The following is a 24177-nucleotide window of genomic DNA, read 5'->3' on the forward strand; positions in this document are numbered from 1 at the left end:
CAGGCAGGAGGGCAGGAAGGAAGGAAGGAAGGAAGGAAGGAAGGAAGGAAGGAAGGAAGGCAGGCAGGCAGGCAGGAGGGCAGGAAGGAAGGAAGGAAGGAAGGAAGGAGGGCAGGAAGGAAGGAAGGAAGGAAGGAAGGAAGGAAGGAAGGCAGGCAGGCAGGCAGGCAGGCAGGCAGGCAGGCAGGAAGGAAGGAAGGAAGGAAGGAAGGAAGGAAGGAAGGAAGGAAGGCAGGAAGGCAGGCAGGAAGAAAGGAAGGAGGGCAGGAAGGAAGGAAGGAAGGAAGGAAGGAAGGAGGGCAGGAAGGAAGGAAGGAAACAGGACCAAAAGAGGGACAATGGCTATTCCGTCCTCCACCTTCTCTCTCTCTCTCTCTCTCTCTCTCTCTCAGCCCTTCTGGGGTGGTTTCATGAAGAGCAGCCCCCAAGGATTTAAAAGCCCACAGGGAAAGGGGGGCATTCTTTCCCTCACACAAACACACACACACACTCACACAGAGAAGAGAGAGGCTCTCGTTTGGGCTGTTTCCTTGGGGGCTGTGTGTGGCCATGTTCCAGAAGAGTTTCTTCCTGCCCTTTCGCCAGCAATGGACCTTCTCTGCAGATTGCAGCCACAGATGCTGGAGAACCCTCAGGAAGAAACTCTTCTGGAACAACTGCCACACACATCCCCCCAAAAACACAAAAGCAACAACTCTGGATGCCGGCCAGGAAAGCCTTCGCCTTCCCAGGAAGAGAGAGAGAGAGAGCTTCGCGGGGCAGCCTCCTTCATCCAAAACCACCTGGAAGGAAGAGTCCAGTTTGGGAGACTGCCTGGGCTCAGGGCTGCTGGGGCATCCTGGGAAGCGCCCTCCACCTGGGACCAAAGTAACACAGCCCCAATGCCCCACCGCTCTCAACCCGCGCTCCTTGGCCCATGCGGACGCCCCGCAGCTCCCGAAGCGTCCCGATCCCTTCCCTCCCTTCCTCTCCGGGGCTCCTTTAGCCGCCGCTCACCTGAAGCGAGTCCCAGGAAGGCCGGCCAGAAGCAGAGGAAGCGCCGGAGCCAGAGCGGGACCCGTCTCCTCCGCCGCCGCATGGCTCTGCTGCGCTGCTCCCGGGAGGCATCCAGCGGCCAGAGAGCTCCGAGGGAGGGAAGGAGGGAAGGAGGCGGGCCTCCTCTCGGGGCCCAGGAGGAAGGAGGGACCGGTGGCAGCCCCGACGACGATGCCCTCCGGAGCCAGCCAAGAAGAGAACAGCAGAGGAGAGGAGAGCAGCAGCAGCAGCAGGAGGAGGAGGAGGAGGAGGAGCGCGATCGCACGTGCCTCGCTGGCCCCGGCGGCTGAGGCTCAGGCTGATGCCTGCCTCCCTCCGGGTGCTTTGCTTGGGACTTCCAAGGCAGTCCCTTGCCCAGCAAGGTCTTGGCAAGGCTGGCTCCTTGGGACACTGCCTTCATGGAATCACAGAGTTAGAAGAGAAGACCCCAAGGGCCACCCAGTCCAATTTTTATTGTGCCCTAAGGCTTTTTCTTTTAACCTTCCTTCTTGGTTTACTCTCTTTTTAGTGTTTATGGTTTTTATGACAGGGAAGAGGGATGGGGATCTTGGGTTTTTTTAATGCATTTCTCTTTTAATCGTATCTTGTTTTACTGCTGCAATCCGCTTGGATTCCTCGAGATTAGGCAGAATACAAATCATCATCATCATCATCATCATCATCATCATCATCATCTCCATTCTGCCATGCAGGAACTCTCAATCAAAGCATCCCCATTAATAGATGGCCATCCAGCCTCTGTTTAAAGCCCTCCAAAGAAGGAGACTCCACTACACTCCGAGGGAGTTTGAATAGCCCTCACTGTCAGGAAGTTCTTCCTAATGTTGAGCTGGAATCTCTTTTCCTGGAGCTTGCATCCATTGCTCCAGGTCCTAGTCTCTGGAGCAGCAGACATCAATATGACATCCATTCAAGTATTTAAACAGGGCTATCATATCACCTCTTAACCTTCTCTTCTCCAGGCCAAACATCCCTAGCTCCCTAGTCGCTCCTCAGAGCTTTCCCATTTTGGCCGCCTTCCTCTGGACAGGCTTCAGCTTGGACTGGCATCTCCTGTGTCTTCCTGATCCAGGACAGTCTGCTCCACTCGGTCCAAGAAACCCTCATTCTCCCTATATACTAAAGAGTGGATATATTGGCCTCAAGTTGCTGGGCCTTTTCTTCCAACTGGGCAACCAACTTGCCACATCCTCTGCCAAGGTGATAAACATCACAGTCTTTGCAGTTCCCTCACTATCCATATTCCATAATCTGAAGTAGGCACTGAAAGAGAACTGAGGGTCTCCCCAACAAAACTCCTCTTGCTATCCACCTACACAAAAGGCCTATTGCCCTCACCTGTTAGGAGAGCTCCTCTGCCATTCTTATGGTGAGACTGTGCACATCACAAGGCATGCGCCACTGGCCCTCTGAGATTGGGCTCAAAAGAGTGGGGCAAGATTTATACAGAGCCACCGGCTTGTTGCTCCTGCCTGTCCCAATCCTTAGACAACGTGATCAGAGAGAATCAACAAAATCCAAAAACAAAAAAAGTAAAAAATGCCCCCCCCCCCACACACACACACACACAACATAATGCAGCTCATCTCCTGCTCTCTCCTCAAAGACTCAGAGAACGTAGGCTTGGGTCGGGGGAGATCCTCCAAGCTTGATCTCCATTTTGTTTTGAAATCACTAGATCTTGTCCATTGATAAGACAGGTCACTTGCTTATAGGTTTAGTGCAAGCTGGCTAGGTGAGGCTGATGGAGGAGGACTATGTCCCAGGAAGAGCTAATGCGCTGTTGAGTGTCATCATCTGCTAACTTCTGTCACGACTCATTAAGGGCAGGACCAGGGGCCCAAGCTCTTCACCATCTCTGTCATTAAGAAGCCCTGGCAGCTGCCTTCTCCCAGCACACTTGACATTTGCATAGCAATAAACCACCACACACACACACTTTTTTGTTTTGTTTTACTTATTATGAATGTGGCAGTACCTTGCCAGGGAGATACACACACTCACACACACACACACACACACACACACACACACACACTAATCTGTTAAATCTTAAGATTAGCAAGAAAGGGAGTACAGGAGATTCTAAATCATAGCATCATAGCATTGGAAGAGACCTCAAGGGCCCTCCAGTCCAATCCCCTGCCATGCAAGAACACTCAAAGCATCCCTAATATCCAACCTCTGTTTCAATCCTCCAAAGAAGGAGGTGCCATCACACTCCGAGGGTGTCTGTTCCAATGGTTAACAGCATTTACTGTCAAGACGTTCCCCCTAATGTTGGAACCTCTTTTCTTGTAAATCTCAATACACAGCTCCAGGTCCAGTTCAATAGGCTCAGTTTGGTATTTTTGGCTTCTAGAAAGCTCAGGTTAGGACCAATTGATAGTTCATTATGGCCTTTCTTGGCATCTGCAGAAATCTATTCCAGCACCACATTTCAAACCCATTGATTCTCTTCCTGTCAGCTTTCTTCAATGCCCAGCTCTTGCAACCATACATAGAAATGGGAATGATCCTGTCTTTGGTATTAAGCAACACATTTTACACCTAGTTCTTTCATAGCTTTCATTGCAAGTCCTGGTTTCCATTTGATTTCTTGACTACCGTCTCCATTTTGATTTATGTCTGATCCATAGAAAATCTTTAACTATTTAAATGTCTTTATAGAGTTATTTTATTGGGAAATAAAATAGATTTTGAAAGAAAGACCATGATTTCTTCAGATGGTTACTTCTTTTACAGACACAACCTCAGGTCCTCATAAGGCATCATATATCCAGTGTCTACATCTCTCTTCCATCTCACCAACTCTGCTAAGCCGAAGTCAGCAGCACTGGGGCAGATACCATCTCTCAGGATGAAGGAGGGATTTCAAACTTGATTAATCCTCTTTTAACCTATACTATCACTTTTTAAACATGTCACCACAGCTCAGGTCACCTTTAACCTCTTAGAAAAAGCCCAGCAGGCTTTGCCCTCTCTCCTGCCAAGCGATGCATCCATCTTCCATGTGCCATTCAGTAACAGTATCTAATGCAGACTTAGATAGCTGCCAGGTGATAAATACGAATCACTCCATTTTTCAGTTTCTGGAAATAACTGTTTCAGCAGTCCCCCATCCTCCTTTCCTTTTTTCTTTATTTTAAATGAAGCGTAAGAGTGATGGAAAGCAACAGAATAGCTGTTGATGAACTGAGGCAAAGATGAAATCTGTTGCAATGTCGACAGACTTGAATATAAAAATGGATCTGACGTTCATCAGCTAAAGAAGCAAGACAGATTATTCACCCATTCTTCTTATTCCGCGACTGAGTCGCAGGCCATGAGCTGCTTCAGGGATCAACCTGGCTTCTTCCCCCCCCCCCCCTTCGGAAAAGGACTAAAATAGATCAAGACAGAAATTGCCTTTTAAAAAAGAATACAAGGGTTGTCTGTGCAGAAGGTTTTGGTCAAATAATTAAGTATCCAGCAATTGCAGAAACTTGCACAGAATTAATGTCCATCAGTTAAGCCAAGAAAGTGATAAAAATGCAAATCTGTTGCTAAATGAACACAGAGCACCAGCCTCAAGGTACAAGGAGGAGCGATTTCAGCATTAAACCAAGGTGGCCTGGCTTATTCAAAGCTGCACATGAATGAGAATAAGGAGCTTGCATTTGAGAAATCCTGGCTAGGAGGAAATGGATGTTATTCCACCTTTACCTTGCAATTGACCTTGGTACTGATGCGGATGGATTGGGGGTTCACCTGGGATATTGCTTATGAGGGAGAAAAGAGAAGGATAATTTCTATCACGGCTATCCTACAGGGACGTAGCCAGGATTTTAGGAAGGGGGGGGGGGGATCCAGACTAAGTGCCACCATTATAATGGGGCTTGGGCGCGGCGCCGTAGCAGCATGCACCATTCATTTTTCTAATGGAAGGGGGGTCTGGACCCCAAGAACCCCCCCTTGGCTACGTCCCTGTATCCTAGCATGTGAACTGACTGTGTGTGAATGAGGGGTAACTGCCTACCAAAGCTGAAATCAAGGTAAACTCCCAGCAAGTGGAATTGAGATGATAGAAGAACATGGCCTTATAGATGTGTGGCCTAAATTATATGGAGAGAGAAAAAATGGGTTTACTTTCTTTTCAGATTGTCACCAATCCTACTCTAGGATTGACTTGTTTTTTGTATCGAGAGATATGACTAAATGAATCAATAAGATGGATGTTGCACCTAGACTATTATCAGACCACAATCTGATAGAGTTATAGATGCAAAACCAATACAAAGACAGTTTTGAATGGAAACTAAATGAGGATTTACCGAATGATGACATTTTTGTTAACAAAATGAAAAAAGAAATAAAGGTGTTTTTTTTAAAAAGAAAATGATACCGAAAATATGTCAAGCTCTGAGAGGAACATAAAAACACTGACTGATCAGTTGGGGAGCTCAGAAAAGGTATGGGGGGGGGCTACAGTTCCCAGATTTTGCACTTTGAACTCAGTGCAGTAAGATGGGGACAAAGGGGGAAAGTGGGAGGAGGAGAGTGAAACTGGGATACTTTAAAAGCAGCTAAAAAAGTCTGATAACTGAGACCGTCAAATTGGGACATTCAGGGATGGGGGTATATAAGGGCTCATTCTGCTATGAAGGAACCGCTGAGCAACAATCCTTCCTTCCTTCCACATTTCCTTTTGTCCCATGCAATGGGAACCTGGAAGACCTTTGCTGATCCTGTCCTGCCCACAGAATTCCACACATACACTGTAAAGGAGAGGCTTTTCTCCCGCAATTTATTGTTGAACTCCCCATATTCTGTTTCTCCAAAAAGGACTGATGTTATCAGTTGCGGGAACCTAACCACACATGATGCAGTGGAGCAGACAGGCATGAAGGAGCAGCCTGGGTCCACTCCAGCTGAAAGTGGGTTGGAACCCTGCTGTCCACACAGCCCTTTCCCAAGGTGGCTGCAGGGCCCAACCAGGGTCAGCCAGGAGTCGGGATTTCCCAGGATCAAAATGTGGCTTCGGTGTGGCTTCCAGCTGTTTTGAAGGCATGTGTCATGTAAATGGCATGCCACTTCATTTGGCCCATCTGTTCAGGGCTGATATTAGTTATAAGGCAAACGTCTAAATGCCCCAGGCTGCTGGAAGACTTCTCCTCCAGATGGATTTTCTGTATTCTGAAGCCTAGTCTTGTCTTTTTAGTCCTCTTTCAAATTAATTTTATTCTGCATATTTGCTTCATTTCAAGCCAATTAAAGACACTTGTGAGAACAAGCATCAAGTGATTTTTGAATTCCTCACTTAGCTGTCTAGCAAAATTTCAGCCTCATCACTCATTATCACTCTGTAGGGTCTGGAGCTGATCCCACCTATAATATCTGCCTTGATTCCTAGTTCCCTGTGTCCAATGATCTTACACTGTCTTCATAATCAAAATATATCACTGCCTTAGCTCATTCTGTTGAAACAGCATATTGCCAGGCTACTACTTCTCTCATGCATGGCCCCGTGTAAATCTTAGCCATCAATTTTTGACATTCTAATTATGAGACTCCAAACAGTTATGTTCAGTAGATCATAATCCCATCTCTTAGCTTCACTTCTTTTGCTCACTGTTTGCTATTCTCCTTCCCGTTCTGTATAGAAATGTAAGTAAATTAATATCCCTTTCCCTCTTCCCCCATCACTTGCTGCAGGATGAGCTCACCATTTGGCTTATTTCAGATGCTTAGAAACCCATACTGAACTTTTCGTCTCAGCTCCTCTTGCAACTTGATTTAAATCCCTTTTAACCTGTGCCATTGGAAGGAAGTCCAATTCACACAACCACTTTCAGGGAATTCTACTCAAATCAGAGTAACTGAAATGTTTTGCTGAAGGTTTCTGGAATCCCATGGTTGTCCGAACTTGCCACCAAGGATCACTGGATTTAGCATACCACTGCAAATCTACATTGACCGATTTGGTGTACATAGTCAGAGATCAAGCTTCTTTTGAATTGGTTGGAATATCTTTGTATGTAACCCTATAATTGAGTGAACATGACCCCTGTGCATGTTTTTCTATACATATGGTGATGAATGGCAAATCTAGGGCTGAAACAGCGAGATTTATAGAGTCTTAGAAGTGGAAGAGATCGTAACACTAATCTAGAATTCTAAATGAGAACCAAGTGAACCATGCCCTTCTAAGTGGTTTTTGCAGCCTTTGAACCCTCTAGACTCCCCAAACAAACTTTTTTATGTACAAAACAAAAAGTAAATTGTCTCTTTGAAAAGTTTTCAGGAGAGAGCCATTGTGGTATAATGGTTTGAGTGTTAGACTAAGACTCCGGGAGAATAGGGTTCAAATGCCTACTTGGAAGGAAACCAAATGGGTGACCTTAGAGAAGTCACAATCTCTCAGCTTGAGAGGAAGGCAATGGCAAATGCCCCCTGAATAAATCTTGCTAAGAAAACTCTGTGATAAGGTCAACTTAAGATCACTCAAAGTTGGAAATGACCTAAAGGCATCCAACAGCAACAACAACAGTCTCCTGGAGTGGTAACCCACAGTTTAGATAGGTTGCATAGTCCATTTGAACAGTTTAACATTAAAAATACAAATATAAAATATAAAAATAACTACTCTGGTAATGTGCTGTTATTACTATCCTACATATTTCAGATAAGAAGTAATTTTCTGTAGGTTTCCTGTTCTAAACCAACATGGAGCTCAATTCAGAATCTATAATTCAAGATGCAACTGCAGCATCCCTGACAGATGGTTGTCCATCTCTGCTTAAAAACCTCTAGCCAGTGAGAGCTGACCACCTTCTGAGGCAGTCTGTTCCACTGTCAAATAGCCATTAGAACTGAGAAATTTCTCTAAACATTTTGTGCAAATCGGTTTCTCGGCAATTTTCACCCACCAGTTCTGGTTCCACTCTCTGAAGCAACAGAGAACACGTCTGCTGCTCTGGAGTTCCGGTGAGTGGTAAGTGAATGTGCAAATCCTTTGAAGGATACATCCTACAAGTTGCCGTGATTGTGGGCTTCCCTGAAGATGAGCTAAATCAGGGCAATTATAACCCACCTGGGTCTATATTGGGGGAGATACATGAACACTTCCTTTACCCCTGTCACAACACACCTATGTGGAGAGCATCAGATTGAAGAATACTTGCACTGTGTCCAAGACTTTATTGGAGTTGTACATTGTAAAGTAAGATCACCAAGTTGTGAACTTGTTAAAGACTAATTGTCTTTAGGGCAGCTTTTGTCTGCTTGTGCTAACCTTCTAATCATGAAACATTTGATAAGTCACAGTGTAAAAAACCATACTGGCACTTGCAATCATCGGCCTATATGAAAAGTCTGTGAAATATGTTAAAGAGAACCCTTATTCCCCTCCCAAGAGAACCCAGTTCTCCTTCCATTCCCCCAGAAGAGTCAACCTAGTGGGAAAATGTAGGCCTCAAAGTAACCACACAAGTCAGTGTCTTATAGCCTTAACGTATGTCGTCCTACCCCTCTTCCTCACCTCCGCACCTATGAGCTCCCACTCATGTCAAGCATCCATTGGATGCCCTCCACTGCAGCTGGTCCTTCAGAATTCAAGATGACAGGCCTAATGTTCTCAGGAGGGGAGGGGGGTAATACATCTCTAATTACAGGAGAGGTATCCAGAGATCTTTCCAGATTCTTCCTTAATTGAGCCATTTTAAAGGGAAACTGTCAAACGCGACACACTTCTCGTTTGATTGCAATTGTCTTCTGAAAGCCTGGAGATGTAATTCTTCTCCCCGCTGTTTTTATCCCTTTCTATTTGACAGACAGTGATAACCCCCCCCCCCTTCAACATGCACATCCACTCTCCTTGGGAAGGCTGAGCCAACATTTCTCGGCCTCCTCCGTTCTTTCCTTTGTAAGGGCACGAGCCTCATACGACAATGTCACAATAGCAGGAACCAGCTATTGTGAACCCTATGTTCAGTATCCCAGCTACTGAATAGCAGAATGCTAAACCCCCTCTACACACATACACACACACACATGTAATATAAAGGTGAATTTTAGCATAGTTTTCTAAAAGGAATTTGAATGATTGGCTACTTCCACTGGCATGGTGCCTTATATTTTAGGAGCGTAAATAGCTTACTCGGATTTCCCTCCCCAGCTTCTCGGGATAACAAAAGGTCATTATAGCTAATACCGATTTATACATGAAGATAGGTGACGGCCGTAGGATGAAGGAGAGAACAAGTGCTATCCATCTTGGATGCTGACATGCTGCCCTGGAGACTGAGGCTCTGTGTCAGCAGTTAAGGACTGAAGTATGTAAAAAGCGCCCCCTGAGGTCACAGAGAGATTCTTTCTCCATTCCAGTGCCCCCACTAAGAATTCAAAGCCAGACCTCTCCTGAATCTGGTGGGGGGGGGGGGGGTCTTCCCACTGATTTCAATGGCTATGTTCCAGGGAAGATTCCTGCCAAAGAAAACGGGTAGTGGCAAATTGCAGAACCTGTCTCCACAGGAAGGAAGGGTGTCCCCCTGCCCTTGGCAATGCCAACTAAGGAGTATTCTGTGCATCTTGCTTGGGTAGATTCCCCACATGCATGATCAATTACATTCAGGAAGAACAATTGAAGTCAAAGGTTTTGCTTGTCAAGTGGACACCATTAAAATCATTGCTTCCCCAAATGAATATCGTTGTGCCTTCAAGCAATACAACTCTTTTCAAAGTGTATACATTAAGTTCTAAAATGCCATGATCAAGAACATTTTCCCTAATGTGAAGTCAAAGGTTTTCATGGCCAGCATCCATAGTTTTCTGTGGGTTTTTCGGGCTGTGCATCCATGTTTTAGAAGAGTTTATTCCTGATGTTTTGCCAGCATCTGTGGCTGGCATTCTTTAATTCTTAAAAAATCCTGATTGTGATTGCTTCTTTTCTAGATGTGAAACATATTGGTGGGGCACTGACATTTTTAGTCCTGCAAAACATAGGCTGAAGCCAGTCAATTCTTGGGTTAACAACAAATGCTGTGCTCTTGTTGGTGACACATGCATGTATAACCTGACACACATTTGTCCTTTTTAGCCACATTCCTTGCTAAATCATTTGCTTTCTCGGTTTCCTTTTAAAAAGTGTCTCCAGGAGATCATACAGATTTGGAGCCTAGCATCTGTATATCTGCTGCAAGGATTATTGCAAAAGGAGATAGTGAAGGAGAATAACCTCAGTTTTCAGGCGGAATCCCTAAGGCAAAATAAACTGGCAGCCTACAATCAATTGATCCCTCTTCACCAGATTTTCTGTGCCATGGAGAATCATTAACTGCATTTTTTGCAAATCCAAAAGAAGGGAGGGAAAGAGTTGAAGAACTAAGGTTTGACTGAAAGAAAGTAGAGGAGAGAGTGCCCTCTGCACATGGACTGAAGAACTACAAATATTGAAAGGCTGTTTATTCCAAGGGGTGAGAAATGTTTCAGCAAACAGTTGAATTTGGGTCCACTGGAGGAATATGATTCTGAAATGTTAAAATGCCAGCTACACACACAGAGAGAAAAAGAGATCAGAGTCAGTGTGGTGTAGTGTTTCCTAAACATGAGTCCCCAAATGTTGTGGAACTTCAGCTTCCAGAAGTCTCAACCATGGAGGTCTTCAAATAGAGGCTGGATGGCCATCTGTCAATGGGGATGCTTTGATTTGGATTTCCTGCATGGCAGGGGGTTGGACTGGATGGCCCTTGCGGTCTCTTCCAACTCTATGATTCTATGATCATGTTGAAAAGTCAGGGATTCTGGGAGCTGTAGTCCAATACCACCTGGGGAACCAATTTTGTGATCAATGGGTTGAAGGGGTTTTAGGGGCTTTAGCCCCCCACCATGAAGCTCACAGGGTGACCTTGATGGAATCCATCTCTTTCAGTGTAGGAAGAACAGCAGGTGAATGTAACTAATCAACAGTAAACTACATTTTCTATCCTATGTTAAAGAAGACCAGTCATTAGAATATTGTTCTACTTAAAATACCAGTTTTGTTCTTATATTACATTGATTTTTTTAGTGTGGGGGAGAAAATTTTAGCGATACCAAGGAGATTTATGTAGCTACACACAGGAGGGTGCATTGAGAAGTAGCTTGGCAACATATGGAATGAATGCCTATTCTTAGCAAAGAATCATAGTGCTGGAAGGAACCCTACATTTCATCTAATTCAATCCAATGCGGTTTTAAAGCAGACACTGCAGTTCCAACATTACTGAATGTCAATTCTGCTTTTGTTTTCAAACAATTGATCAACACCCCCCCCCCCCCATTAAAGGCCCTCAAAAGTTGCCAGACATGGAGGCTTCTAACCTACTAGCAGTGCAATCTTAGCCATGTTCTCCCAGACATAAGCTCTGTTGAGCTCAATTCCCATGCAAGTGTGCCCATACAGGATTTTGAGCTACATGTCTCTTGTCTGGAGAAGTATGCCTGGTTTTCCTCTACAACCAGCTTTATCTCAGTACAAGTTAATTAACGGCACTAGCAAGGTCAGGAGAAGCAGATGTCAGTACTGCTGAGTCTGAAGCTGTTTCACTATATCACCTGGCGACCTTTAAATACATGCTAAATCAAAGTAATGACACAACAGCAGCCTAATCTTTAAATCAAGGCTGAACAAGAGTCAGTCAGATTGCTTGCAGGTTACCAGTATGTACAAAGGAAGCACACACCAGCTCCTGGAAATACCTATACTCTCTCTCTTTCAGAAGCAGATATTCCTGTGCCAGCAGCTAAGAGTGAATGGCAGGATGGATACCTGCGCTTCAGCTGTCCCTCTTTACCACGGACAATCCCTATTTTTGCAGAATCATCTTTGGAGATGCCAGATGAAATAAGAGACAGGATCATTGTTGTTGTGTGCCTCCTAGTCATTTCCAAGGCATGGTGACTCTAAGGTGACCTTATCACAGGTTTTCTTGGCAAGATTTGTTCAGATGGGGTTTGCCTTTATCTTCCTCTGAGGCTGAGAGAGTATGGCTTGTCCAAGGTCACCCATTGGGTTTTCATGGCTGTGCAGAGATTCAAACTCTGGTTTCCAGAGTCAGTCCAACATGCTGACTCTCTAAGGAACAGGGCTACTGCACTTTAAATATTTGTGCAGAAGAGGGAATTTTGGTAGGTGTTGCTGTTCAAATTCCCTTTTCTAGACAACCATTAAAAATACAAGAACCTTTATTTTAATTGGTAACCCTAATCATTTGTTATTTTGTTGTTGTTAACTGCCCTCTTGTCGATCTCAACCCATGGTGACCCTGCCAAGGCTCCCTGTCCTCCACTGCTCTGCATGCTTGTGATCTTTCTAATAGAGTCCATCCATCTAGCATGTGACCTTCCTCTCTTTCTACTTCCTTCCACCTTTCCTAGCATTATTGGTTTTTTCCCCCAGTGATTCATGCCTTGTCATAATGTGCCCAAAGTACGCCAGCCTAAGTTTTGTCATAGCATGTTGAAAATAGCAGGTGTCTGGGAATTCAGCCAGCCTAGCTACAGGGGAAATAAGGAACAAGGCCCCTGTACCTTTCATGATTGCATAGAAGAGGTAACTTGAACAGATGAAGCTTGTGTGACAAGCAACGCCTGCTAAATTCCTTCTCCCGCACACTAGATACAGGAGCCCTGTCCCTTTTTTCACCTGGCAACCCTAAGTCCACAGCTCAGTGAAAGATGTACTATGCAAGATGCCACTTCGGTATCACTGTCAGACAGCCATCCAGCATTCTCTTAACTACCTCCTCCTGAGACAGACTGCTCCACTGTTGAACAACTCTTGCCACAGGGTAGTGTCCCTTAGTGTTTGTATCCAAAATCTGATTTATTCTGATTTGATTCTAGTCCTGCCCCCTTGGATCAGTAGCAAACAAATCAGCCCCTCCAAATTTCTATGACAGCTCTACAGATACTTGAATGCATCTGTCACATGTCCCTTAATGTTCTCTTCTCCAGCTTAAGTATTCTCAGCTCTTCTAGCTTTTCCTAGTAGGACCTGCTTTCAAGTATTTACACTGCACACAAATGGGACAGTGTGTATGGCACTTGTGAAATGAGTACCCCACATATAGTAAGCTTACACAAATGAACTGCTTGGAACACATCTGTATACATTTGGGATGGGAAACATGTAATCCTTCAGATATTGATTCTCTGTGATTTCCATTGTCTGCAATACTGAGTAAACCTGGTTGGATGAATGGAACTCATAGTCCAACATCTGGAAGCCTACACATTCCTCATGCTTGATATAAATCAAAACAGCAGGATGGGCAAAGCCCTCTAAGATGTGCATATAGTAGAACCCCTTATCTCCTTGGATAGAATAATGGTGTTTTCAGCTTGTGTTCAGCTTCTTGGTATGGGAACCAAGCTCTGAAAGTCCAATGTACTCCAATGTGAGAGGTCCAGCTGGCTTCTTCTTTTTGTACCCATCAGTATGGTGTAGTAGTTTCAAGCATTGGATTAATTTCTGGGGGACTAGTGTATGAATCCATGCTCAGCTATGGAAACCCACCAGGTGACCCTGGGCAAGTCATGTTGGAGTATTAGCATCAATGCTTGTTTTATAGATCTATGTTTCTTTCCTTGAAAGGGGGTGGGGTGGGGGTGTAGCAGAAACATTGATGTATACGTCTATGGTCATTTGGTCAGTGTTGCTTGTGAAGAGGTCACTTCCCATACCCCTCCCTGTTCTAGGGGTCAATAAAGTTTATTACCCTTTGTTCTCTTCCTCTCTCTGCTCTTACTAAGCATGGAAACAGAAACCAGGTTAAGCTACTAAAGATGTTATTTTCTTCTTACTTACCCACATGAGAGTCACCTCTAGGGACTCTTCTACCAAGTATAGTTTTCTCTAATGATTAGTTATTTTGTAGAACCTAGATGTAGCAATAAAGTAAATTTCTTTTTACCTACCATTGTATCCTGCTTTGTTGTTGCTGCTGCTAAACCGATTTAACCACAAATAACCAAAGTCATAATCAATGTTCTAACAAGTCATACTCCCTCATCCTCAGAGGAAACCAATGAGAAACTTCTTCTGAATAAAGCTTGCCAAGAAAACCCAATTGCAGTGTCACCATAAGCTGAAATTGACTTGAAGGCACATAACACAACAACAAATACATCAGTGAAACTCAATCTTATTGGGACACACTCTTCAGCAGGGCATTACAAGATATCTTAATCATGACCATGGCAAATTGGTTGCTGCTGCTGCTGTTTTATTTATATGAGTCTGCTGATTTATTGATTATTGCTTTTACAATGTTTGTTAACTACTGTGAGGGTCCTATTTTGGTATCAAACAGCAGGGTTTTAAAAAATCAAATAAACAGCATTATATTATGCACACACGCATGCACACATACTGCAACCGTGGCAGTGCTACACTGCTTTTTAGTCCTCTTTCCCACTAACAAGCTGTAAGACAGAGATAGAAACATCCCTTTTATAAAGCTCTGCAGAACCAGGTTGAGCTTCAGCTTAAGGGAGGAGGCCATTCTCAAGGCTGCAGGCCCCGTTTCCTGAACCCATTCCAGCCAGCCTGGATAGAGAAAAAACATCTTGGATTTCATAACCAGATAAAGGCCTTTTTTGTCAGCCCAGAGAGATTTGAAGCCATGTTTAGCTAAGCCAGTCATGAAACTGAGAATCCAGCCCAGAGAGGGAAAGTATGCTTCCCTCCCAGAAAACGCTAATGGCCTGCAAGAGCCAGACAACCACAACCTTCTGGACTCCAAGAAATAACAGTGCAAGAGGAGATTGAAATAGTTTTTGGGGCAGCCATCACATGATGATATAGGGCTAGCCCTGCCATTAGGGAGAATGAGGCATCTGCTGCAGCAGCATCTTTGGATTGTCACAAAAAGGCAGAACATTTTTAGATATTGAATTTTCTGTCACATCCCCTCCAACATTTCCCACATGAAAATGGGGGTGCATGCGGCTAAGCAACATCAGAGTGTGGTCAAGATGGCAAAGGTTGTTAATGAGGAAGGACACACAAGCTGGGAGAAGCTACAACAGTTTACTTTTGCCTGAACCTACACATAGGATTCTCCCTCCTTTCCTTTCCTGCCTGCTCAGTTAATTCAATGCAGACTCCTCTTGCACTTTGAACTTAGTCTGTAACAATTGTTGTAAGTTGAGGACAAGGTGCCCGAGTGTGAGGAGGAGAAATTGGGATATTTTAAAAGCAGATGTAAAAGTGTGACAGCAGTTTGATCAAGATTGTTTCAGCTAAACTGGTACAGTTTGAGAATACACAGTGCACCCGCGTCATACGATGGAAGCCGCGCTGGAAGAAGCAGTGCTGCAGGCCACCATGGGCACAAGCCCCATTGGCTTTAATGGAGCTTGAGAATACATGGAATTTCCCTTATGCAGGGGGGGGGGGATCCCCCACATAAGGGAAGGGGCCACTGTAGTACTATTATATTTTTGCTGCCAGAAACTGGAAAGGTACTGTCACATGCGCCATAACAACATGACTGGATCTGGGAGCTATGCACCTTGATGTGAGAGCATGGGAGTGCTATGTGCTCCCTAAAGCAGCAAAATTATTGAGCCAGTCCTAGAACTGTGACATTCAGTGTCCCACAGATATGCTGCAAGAATAGGATGCAGCCTTTATACCATTTCTGACTTCTGAGGCTGAGAAAGTGTGACTTGTCCAAGACCACCCACAGCATTTTCATGACTAAGTGGGGATATGAATTCTTGTCTCTGAAAGTCCTAGTGCATCACTCAGAGCACTACACCATGCTGGCTGTCTATACCACGGACACACCAATGTCCCAGTCTTTAAAATTCCCTACAATCCCCCATAATTATGTTCCATAGGGGCATTATGAGAAATGGAAAGGGCAGATCAAGTGAAGGAAGACCCCAGGGCAGGCATCAGTGGTGGCAGAGTTTGGGAAAGTGACTCTTTTTAAATGTAACTCCCAACTAGCATGGTCAAGGGAGCTGTAGTTCAAGAAACTAACATCCCAAAGCTCTGAATGATAGCACTAATAATACAACCACAGCAGACACCCGAAAAAGATGTCCATTCTCATGTCAGTCCTGTCTCAAACCCCTTTACTTGCAAAGTTATAAAGAAAACAATTCAAGCCAATTTCTAATCATTTGTTACCAAGAAGCAACACAATTCAAAGAATCTGAAACACTTCTGGCTCCCTATATTTATGTTCTGGCACTCCTGCAGATTCCTGGTTTCCTGAGTATCCCACCACAAAATGTCTGGCTTCAAACCAACTGTCCTTTAAAATCCCAAACCACAGCACAAATGAAAACACAGATTCAGAGGAATAATGACCTTCCACTTCCATGCTAACCTTTTTGGGGGTTTGCCTGAGATTTATTAGACACTTGAGAAGCCTGTCAGCATATCAGATAACTTTAATAGCATAATTTGTTTTTATGATACTTCTGGTGAATATACAAGGGCTGACAACTCCCTGTTCTCGCCTGCATACCAAAGAAAGCAGCTTCAGAATCTATTAGTGAGTCCCTTGAGTTTGGACAAGCAGTTGGAGTTCAGGTGGTCAGCTGATGCAAAGCTGATGATGAAAATGCAAAGTGTGCCAAAATGACAAATGAAATAAATGGCTATTAAAGCCAAGTGACAGGAATGCTAATTGGCAATGGCAAAGACTCATGTTGCACCATGTTGATTTTTGAGTTTCTGCTCTCTGCAATGATCAACGTTTTCTTTCTGTAACTTGTGGAGAGCCGGGGGTTGGATTCAAGTGTCTAGCCATGTTCCCATAGCTAGACATGAAATTATTACACAATTTGCTGATACCTCTGGAAGACCCCCTTCAGAGTTCAGCAGGTGATGTGATCATTTTGCATCTGGTCACAGAAGACACAACCAGATACTTGACCAACACCCCCCCCCCCACACACACACACAGACACTCCACCAGCTACAGAAGTGCCATGAGGCTCATGCAAAGGCTCAGTGGTAAGTCTGGGAGTGTTATATGGCCAACTGTTGCGTAGTTCCACATTCAACAAAACTACTACACAGTATTTGCCATCCAAAATTCTGGCCATGATGTTACTTTTGAAATGTGCCTTTTAAAAGTAGATAACCCTTAACAGTTACAGGTAACTTCAGTACTACTTCCTCCCCCTCACCCCCCAGTTGGAGGTAACTGTGTTACTGTAGTTCATTACTTATAAACTTGAGAATAAACAATAGTAAGTTAGAATGGGAGGAAAGTGAAATTGGTACAAGTCAGGTTTGAAATGCAGTTCCTAGAGGGGAAAATACCATAGTTTGCTGCCTAGTTTGCCTTGAGGTTCCTTGCAGGGCTGACAAAAACCACCTGTCAAGCCTGCCATGAGGATGGCAGCAACCCTCACTCCTGTCCCGTTGCAGGTATACTCCTTTTCCTACTTTGGAAGCAGAAAGAGCCCCGTCCCATTTGTATTCTACTCCCCTCGCTCAGGATTTTGAACTACTGCATAATCTGCAGCAAAGTAATTTTCTCCCTTGTGAATGATGAGGCAATAAACCAGTGCAGCGATCAATATCAACTGATGTAATCTGCCAAAAAGCAGCGGCTTCTTCCTGTCTGTGACCTAGAAGGAGACACCAGTGTTGGACTGGAAGGGCTGAAACAGGGCTACTACTCAGTATTCCAGGAGAGTAGGAAGTAATGGGATCCTTGGACCAGTTCCCTGCTTGCCACCTCACTCACTCATTTAAAGGAATCTGGCAATACAGCACCTTTTGTCAGCCTGAGGTTCTCTAATATGACCTTGCATTGCCTAATGCAGGAAGTCAAAGAGATGGATTACTAAAGTCATGCAGATAAGCAATGGAGTTATAGTCATTAATGAGTTGTGAAGCATAGGAGCATTACCTTCTCCGCTTATGTGCTTCTCAGAGATAGCTGATAAAACTCACACCCTGATACTGCAAAAGCATTGTAAGACCAAAAGCCTATATGATCCAGCATTATGGTCAGTGGGACTATGCTGATAGGAAGCCCATTAGCAGGACACAGACACAGAAATGTTCTAATGTTCACATTCCTCAGCAGTTGATATTTTGGCAGCTCCACCATGCTGTTGTTGTTTTGGGCAAGATTCCTCATGAGGAAGTTTTCTATGAACATCATCTGAGGCTGAAAGATTCTGACTTGCCCAAGGTGATTCCATGGACAAATGAGGATTCGAACTCTAGTTTCCCAGAGTCCTAATACAACACTCAAACCAATCTACCATGCTGGATCCCCATAGGCAGATGCAAATGTTTTACTGGTTTACTTCCAGAGTTTGGGAAAGTTAATATTTTGGAAATTTGGTCATAACCCCCACAATCTTTTCTTGGTCATCTTCATCTTGTACCATTTCTGTACAATGTTACAGTATTTGAGGATATTTGTGATGGAGCTTAGGGCTGGGGCTTTGACATTTGTCCATAATATATATGTACATGTAACCCAGTCTGATGTAGTGGCTAGAGCATTGGACTATGACTCTGGAAACCATGTTTTGAATCCCTGCTCAGCCACGGAAGGTGACCTTCGATAATTCACACTTTCTCAGCTTCAAAGAGAGTCAACCTTTACAATATACAAAGTTCTTCCCCATGTAGGGACTGAAACCATTTCTACCAGTGATAGAAATTGCACTTTGCATGCATGCTGGTGGCCCTGGGCAGCCCTGGTATAACTTTAGCCCTGATTTGGGGGCATACATCATCTGTATGCCATGCCCCCCTCTCCCGATCGGCCCAAAACTGGCACTTTTGGCCCATGTTATTGGCCTTAGTTGACTTATTTTTCAGCTAAAATGTCAGTTTGCCCATTTGCATCATATTCTTAGCCAATCTTCACTTGTTGGTACTACAGAGGCTTTCCATTTTTGAGCAACTTGATTTATAGCTGCAGTCACCATGTAGATGATTATGCTCCAGCAAAAGGAGCACAAAAAGGAGCTCCTTACCAGTGGCCCATTGAGGACTGCAGTGTCTGGTCACTGTGGTCCCGCATCAAATGGGGAGCAATACGGGCCGTTCTTTGCCATTCTGCTTAATCCCAAAGAAAGTAAGTGATGATTCAAAACAGGTTGGAGAATACTGGGAAGATTATGGCCAAGAATTAGTTTATTATAGGACTGCTTATAATAGACGAAGAAGGGAAAGAGAAAAGAAATAAGACTAAGGAAATGTGAAATAAGTAAAAAATATGACAGGGAGGAGAAAGGGGGGGAAGAACAGAAGAAAAAGAAAAGAAAGGTAATTGGAACATATGGAAATCAAGGAAAGTAAGTTAATCATTGAGAATGGAAGAGAACTAGAAAGAGCATAAGTAATTATCAAAAAGGCTAGAGCAAGTAAAAGGATAAAGTATTTAATTAAACAAGCACGATCTATGCAGCTTTTGATTAGTTTTGCAAACCAATATTACTTGTTTGTCTGTTTTTAATTATATATGTTGGCTGAGTAGGATGAGGTGTAGGAAAGAGATCAGTGCTACTTGTTTCTCTGAAACCCATGTTGACTTTTTGTGATTATGGCATTGCCTTCTAGATGTTCACAGACTTTCTGTTTAATGATCTGCTCCAGAATCTTTCCAGGTATTGATGTCAGACTAACTGGACGATAATTGCTGGGATGCTGTTTCCCACCCACCCCCACCCACCCTTTTTTTTGAAGATGGGGCAATGTTTGTCCTCTTCCAGTCTGCTGGGACTTCTCCTGTTCTCCAGGAGTCCTCAAAGATTGTTGCCAATGGCTTCAATATTACATTTGCCAGTTCTTTTAATACCCTTAGATGTATTTCATCTGGTCCTGGAGACTTATATTCATTGAGATTAACCAGGTATTCCTCTACTATCTCTTTACTTATTCTGTGCTGAAATTCCCCTATTCTGTCCTCTGCTCCATTATCCTCAGGTTGAGCACCCTCTTCCTTTTCTGAGAAGACTGAAGCAAAGAAGATGTTGAGTACTTCTGCCTATTCTCTGTCCTCTGTTAGCATTTTTGCCATCTTCTCCTCACAGTGATGCTATCACTTTCTTCTTCCTTTTGCTGCGGACATATCCAAAAAAGCCCTTTTTGTTGTTCTTAGCCTGAGTTCATTCGGCACTTTAGCTTTTCTGACTTTACCTCTACACATGCTAGCTATTTGTTTGAATTCCTCTTTGGTGATGTCCCCATTTTCCCATTTCTTATACATGTTCAATTTAAAACGTAGCTCAGTTGAAAGTGCTGATCTTTAAAGAAAGCTATAATGTGTTGATGTGACACTGTTAGTTTGGGACAATTTTTGTTGATCAAATGGGTGTTGACCCAACTTGTCTTCTTGGATGCACAATGGAGCTGCCTATTGATTCACTGAGATAGGGTCAGAGCCTTATTTGCTTGTAACAAAAAGTGAGTTGTACACAGAACCAGAAGTAGTGGCAGGTGGACCGGCAGAAATGGACTTCTTTTCAGGTTATGCTTTAGAATCACAAATGTTGAAAATGTTTAGCAAGCAAAAGCATTGTTTGAGAGGGCACAGATTGGGAGGAATAAAATTGCTTCTGAGCAGAGATTCACCTTGCTTGCTCTTCAGTTGATTAGGCAAGCTCCAGAGACATAATACAGTGCATCAGACATCAAAGTTGGCTTCCTAACTTATAAAACTCGCCCATCATTTCCCGCAGATTATTCTGTTTGATGTCCGCAGCGCCCAGCCTTCCCTGGTGACCTTCTGTTCTCAAGAGTGGAAACCCTGCAACAGGCCTCCATTCTCCCAAATCTGCCAGCTCAGTGGGATAATAAATATGCAGTTGCTCAAATAACAGCAGTTTGATATTCAGCAAGTGCCCTGAGCAAAATCCAAATGGTGTTTAACCTTGCAGGCTAATAGTAAACAAGCAGAGGAGATCACAGCAGGAAAAACAAGGCTCTCAAAAAGGCATGAACAATCCTGATAACATTGGAAGGCAAAACAAATTGCTTGTGAATAAAATTAGTCACTCGCCCACAGCAACAGCAACAGCAGCTTTTCAATAGCAGGTAGCCATATATAATGCTAGATTGGGGGAAACTTCAGACTACTTCAGATGAATTATCAAAAACATTTCCCTCATCTTCAAGTTATTCTAAAAGTTATTATGCAGTGCCTTGGAAAGCTGCTAGTGGGCTCTGATTATAAAAAAGGGATGTGAATTGTGTGGCCTCATTTATGGATAACAATGTCTAGCATCTTCCCATATTGGACTAATGCTTGCCTTGGATCTTGTGCTGGGAGAAAGGTGGGATATAAAATAAATACAGGGAGGAAGGGAAGAAGGAAGTTGCACACTAACAACATTTGGACGGGCACACGTAACAACCATTGTTGAGCATTGTATGCAGGCACATTTCTCAAAAATCCACAGGAAGATGGGACTAGGGAGAAAGAGAATTGGAATGAAGAAGGAATAAGAAAGAGAGGAAGGAAGGCTAGTGTGGTAATCAACAATCCTGCTAAAGTCTTGCAAACTCAAACCTGTGGCTTTCTTGGTTGAATAAATGCATCTGTGGTATGGTCTTCCTTTCCTACTGACTTCCACTTTATTGGCCATTATCATCTTTTCCAATTAGATTCATAGAATCATAGAGTTGGAAGAGACCACAAGGGTCATTCTGTCCAACCCCCTGCCATGCAGGAAATCTCAATCAAAGCATCCCTGACAGATGGCCATCCAACCTCTGCTTAAAGACCTCCAAGGAGGGAGGTTCCACTACACTCCGAGAAAAGAGTGAGTTCCACTGTCGAACAGCCCTTACTCTCAGGAAGTTCATCCTAATGTTGAGCTGGAATCTCTTTTCCTGGACCTTGCATCCATTGTTCCATTGTGTACTCTTCTCTGGAGCAGCAGAAAACAAGCTTGCTTCCTCATCAATATGACATCCCTTCAAATATTTAAACAGGGCTATCATACCACCTCTTAACCATCTCTTTTCCAGGCTAAATATCCCCAGCTCCTAAGTCTCTCCTCACAAGGCACAGGGACGTAGCCAAGGGGGGGGGGGTTCTTGGGGTCTGGACCCCCCCTTCCATTAGAAAAATGGTGTGTGCTGCTGCGCCGCCACACTCAAGCCCCATTATAATGGTGGCACTTAGTCTGGACCCCCCCTTCCTAAAATCCTAGCTACGTCCCTGCAAGGCATGGTTTCCAAACCCTTCACCATTTTGGTCGCCCTCCTCCCAATGCTGTTTCTGTGGCTCTCTACCCCTCCAGCCTCCTCAGATAGCCCTGTTTCTTACCAGAAACAAAAAAAATCCAGAAACCCCGAGAGTCCAGAGGGTTTCTTTAAAACAAACAAAACAACCTTGCCTACAAACATGTCACATTTGCTCATTCCTGAACTAAAGTCGCAGTCATGCTAGTGGGAGTTGTAGTGCAAAGCAGTACCTTTCTTAAATTCTGCTGCTGAGATCTTTCTAACAGGACATTTGGGGTATGAACCTGAGATCTTTTGGATTTAAAGGCATGTGGTTTATCATTGAGCTGGGGAATGAATACATATGGACTAAATCCATATCACTATGCATTTGATCAACCAAACTGCATATGTGAAACTTGGCAGGTTTTTGAAGAGAATCTCCACACATGCCCTTTTTTCTTGCCCCTTGCACTTCAACACTTTGGAGGAAACATAAATTAGAATCAAAGGCACTAATGGATGTAAGTGGCATCTGTCTAGAGTCTGGAGGTCAATATCACACCATGAATGCTTAGTTTTATTGTAAAATAAGTGTTAGGTCCTCTGAAAGCATTGAAAGTCAGCTTTTTTACTATTTCTGCCGCTTCTCTGTTTCACTAAATAGAAATAACTGTGGGAAAATGGCTGTGAGTTAAAATTGCTCTGCAGATTGCCACCAATATAAAAACCATAAAATCAATTTTTTACAAGTTACTTCAAAAGCCTATTGGAATAAAAAGGTTTGTTTTCTGCCTAAAAGAAGGACAGCAAGGTGGGGCCATGGCCTGACAGCCACTGAGAAATCCCTGCCTTGTGTCCCTACCAACCAGGACTGACAGAAGGATCTTTGCTCATGTTGTCACAGCAGGGTCAGGCTTGTATAGGGAGGTATGGTCTGCCAGGTAGCCTGGACCCAAGCCATATGGGGCTTTATAGAGTTTTCAGTACTGCAAAGATTTGTAGAAGAGCATCCTGATGAGCTCAGCTTTGGCTGCAAAGAGAGTCTAAGAAGAGGAAATCAATTTCCATCCAGGTCTTATTATTACCCTTCTCAAAAACTCATTGACTGGAGAAAAAGAATGACTGCAGAGCACAGCAGGTGTCATTTACTGTACAAGCTACAGCGCACTGCATGGAAGCAGCCTTAACAAGGGCCAGGAGCTCATTCCTGTTGGCAAATGGATAACACCTCTTACTTGCTGCTACATCTAGTTGCAAAGTTCCTGGTGGAAGCTTGTTGAATTCCCCCTGTGCATAAAAAACAGAGAGAGAGAGACCCTTCCACATTTCATCTGAGGTGCTCGACAGGCATCATCTTAATGAGCTGTGAAGGTAAAGTGGGAGGGAAGGGGGAAATCTCTTCATTTGTCATTTGACCTTTACATATTTCCCCAGTGAAATAACAGATATGTCACAAATTTAATCCATGACTCTGGGTCAGAGGTCGCAGCCAGCCGGCTAAGCCAACCTGTCACATATTCTCAAAGGTCAGCAAAACATGTTTGCAAATATACTTCGTGTTTCACTCGTCTGCTGCTGTAAAAAGAGAGTATGCTGGAGCCAACGGCAACCCTGGGTTCTCTAGAGGGAAGATCAATTTAGTAAAAGAAGCACTGCACTGGCTTGGGATGCTGCCTGGGTTTCCGTTTTGGGAAACCGTTGCTTGCTCCCACTGAAGCACTTTCCAGGCAAGATGCAAAAGGCATAAGGTCAACGGATGATCCTTATCAATACATTAAACTTCCATATTAGCCCAGTTAAGTGGAGGTGGTTTTACCATGCAGCAACATTCTTCAACTGTCAGGGGAACTGAATCCTATTCGTTAATCCAAACTAGGGATCTAGATTTCCGTTAGTTTCATTCTAATATTTTAGAGCTGAAAACCAGGATGTGTGTGGCCAAGCAATATAACAGT

The 24177-nt window shown here is 43.9% G+C and overlaps 1 protein-coding gene across 5 annotated transcripts in view; it reads right to left on the reverse strand.

Annotated features, from left to right (window-relative positions):
* The window catches only part of ROBO3 (roundabout guidance receptor 3), a 167934-nt gene that overhangs the window by 112987 nt on the left and 30770 nt on the right, over nt 1–24177 (reverse strand). Inside the window, exon 1 of one of the 5 annotated variants that reach the window (XM_042476241.1) lies at nt 997–1248. The exons of the other annotated variants lie outside the window; for them this stretch is intronic. Coding sequence (XP_042332175.1) covers nt 997–1078 — 82 coding nt within the window. The 5' untranslated portion in view covers nt 1079–1248. Of the gene's footprint in view, nt 1–996; nt 1249–24177 lie in introns of those variants that run through there. 5 annotated transcript variants of the gene reach the window in all.

Source organism: Sceloporus undulatus, chromosome 6 (assembly GCF_019175285.1).
Source record: "Sceloporus undulatus isolate JIND9_A2432 ecotype Alabama chromosome 6, SceUnd_v1.1, whole genome shotgun sequence".
Lineage (NCBI taxonomy): Eukaryota > Metazoa > Chordata > Lepidosauria > Squamata > Phrynosomatidae > Sceloporus > Sceloporus undulatus.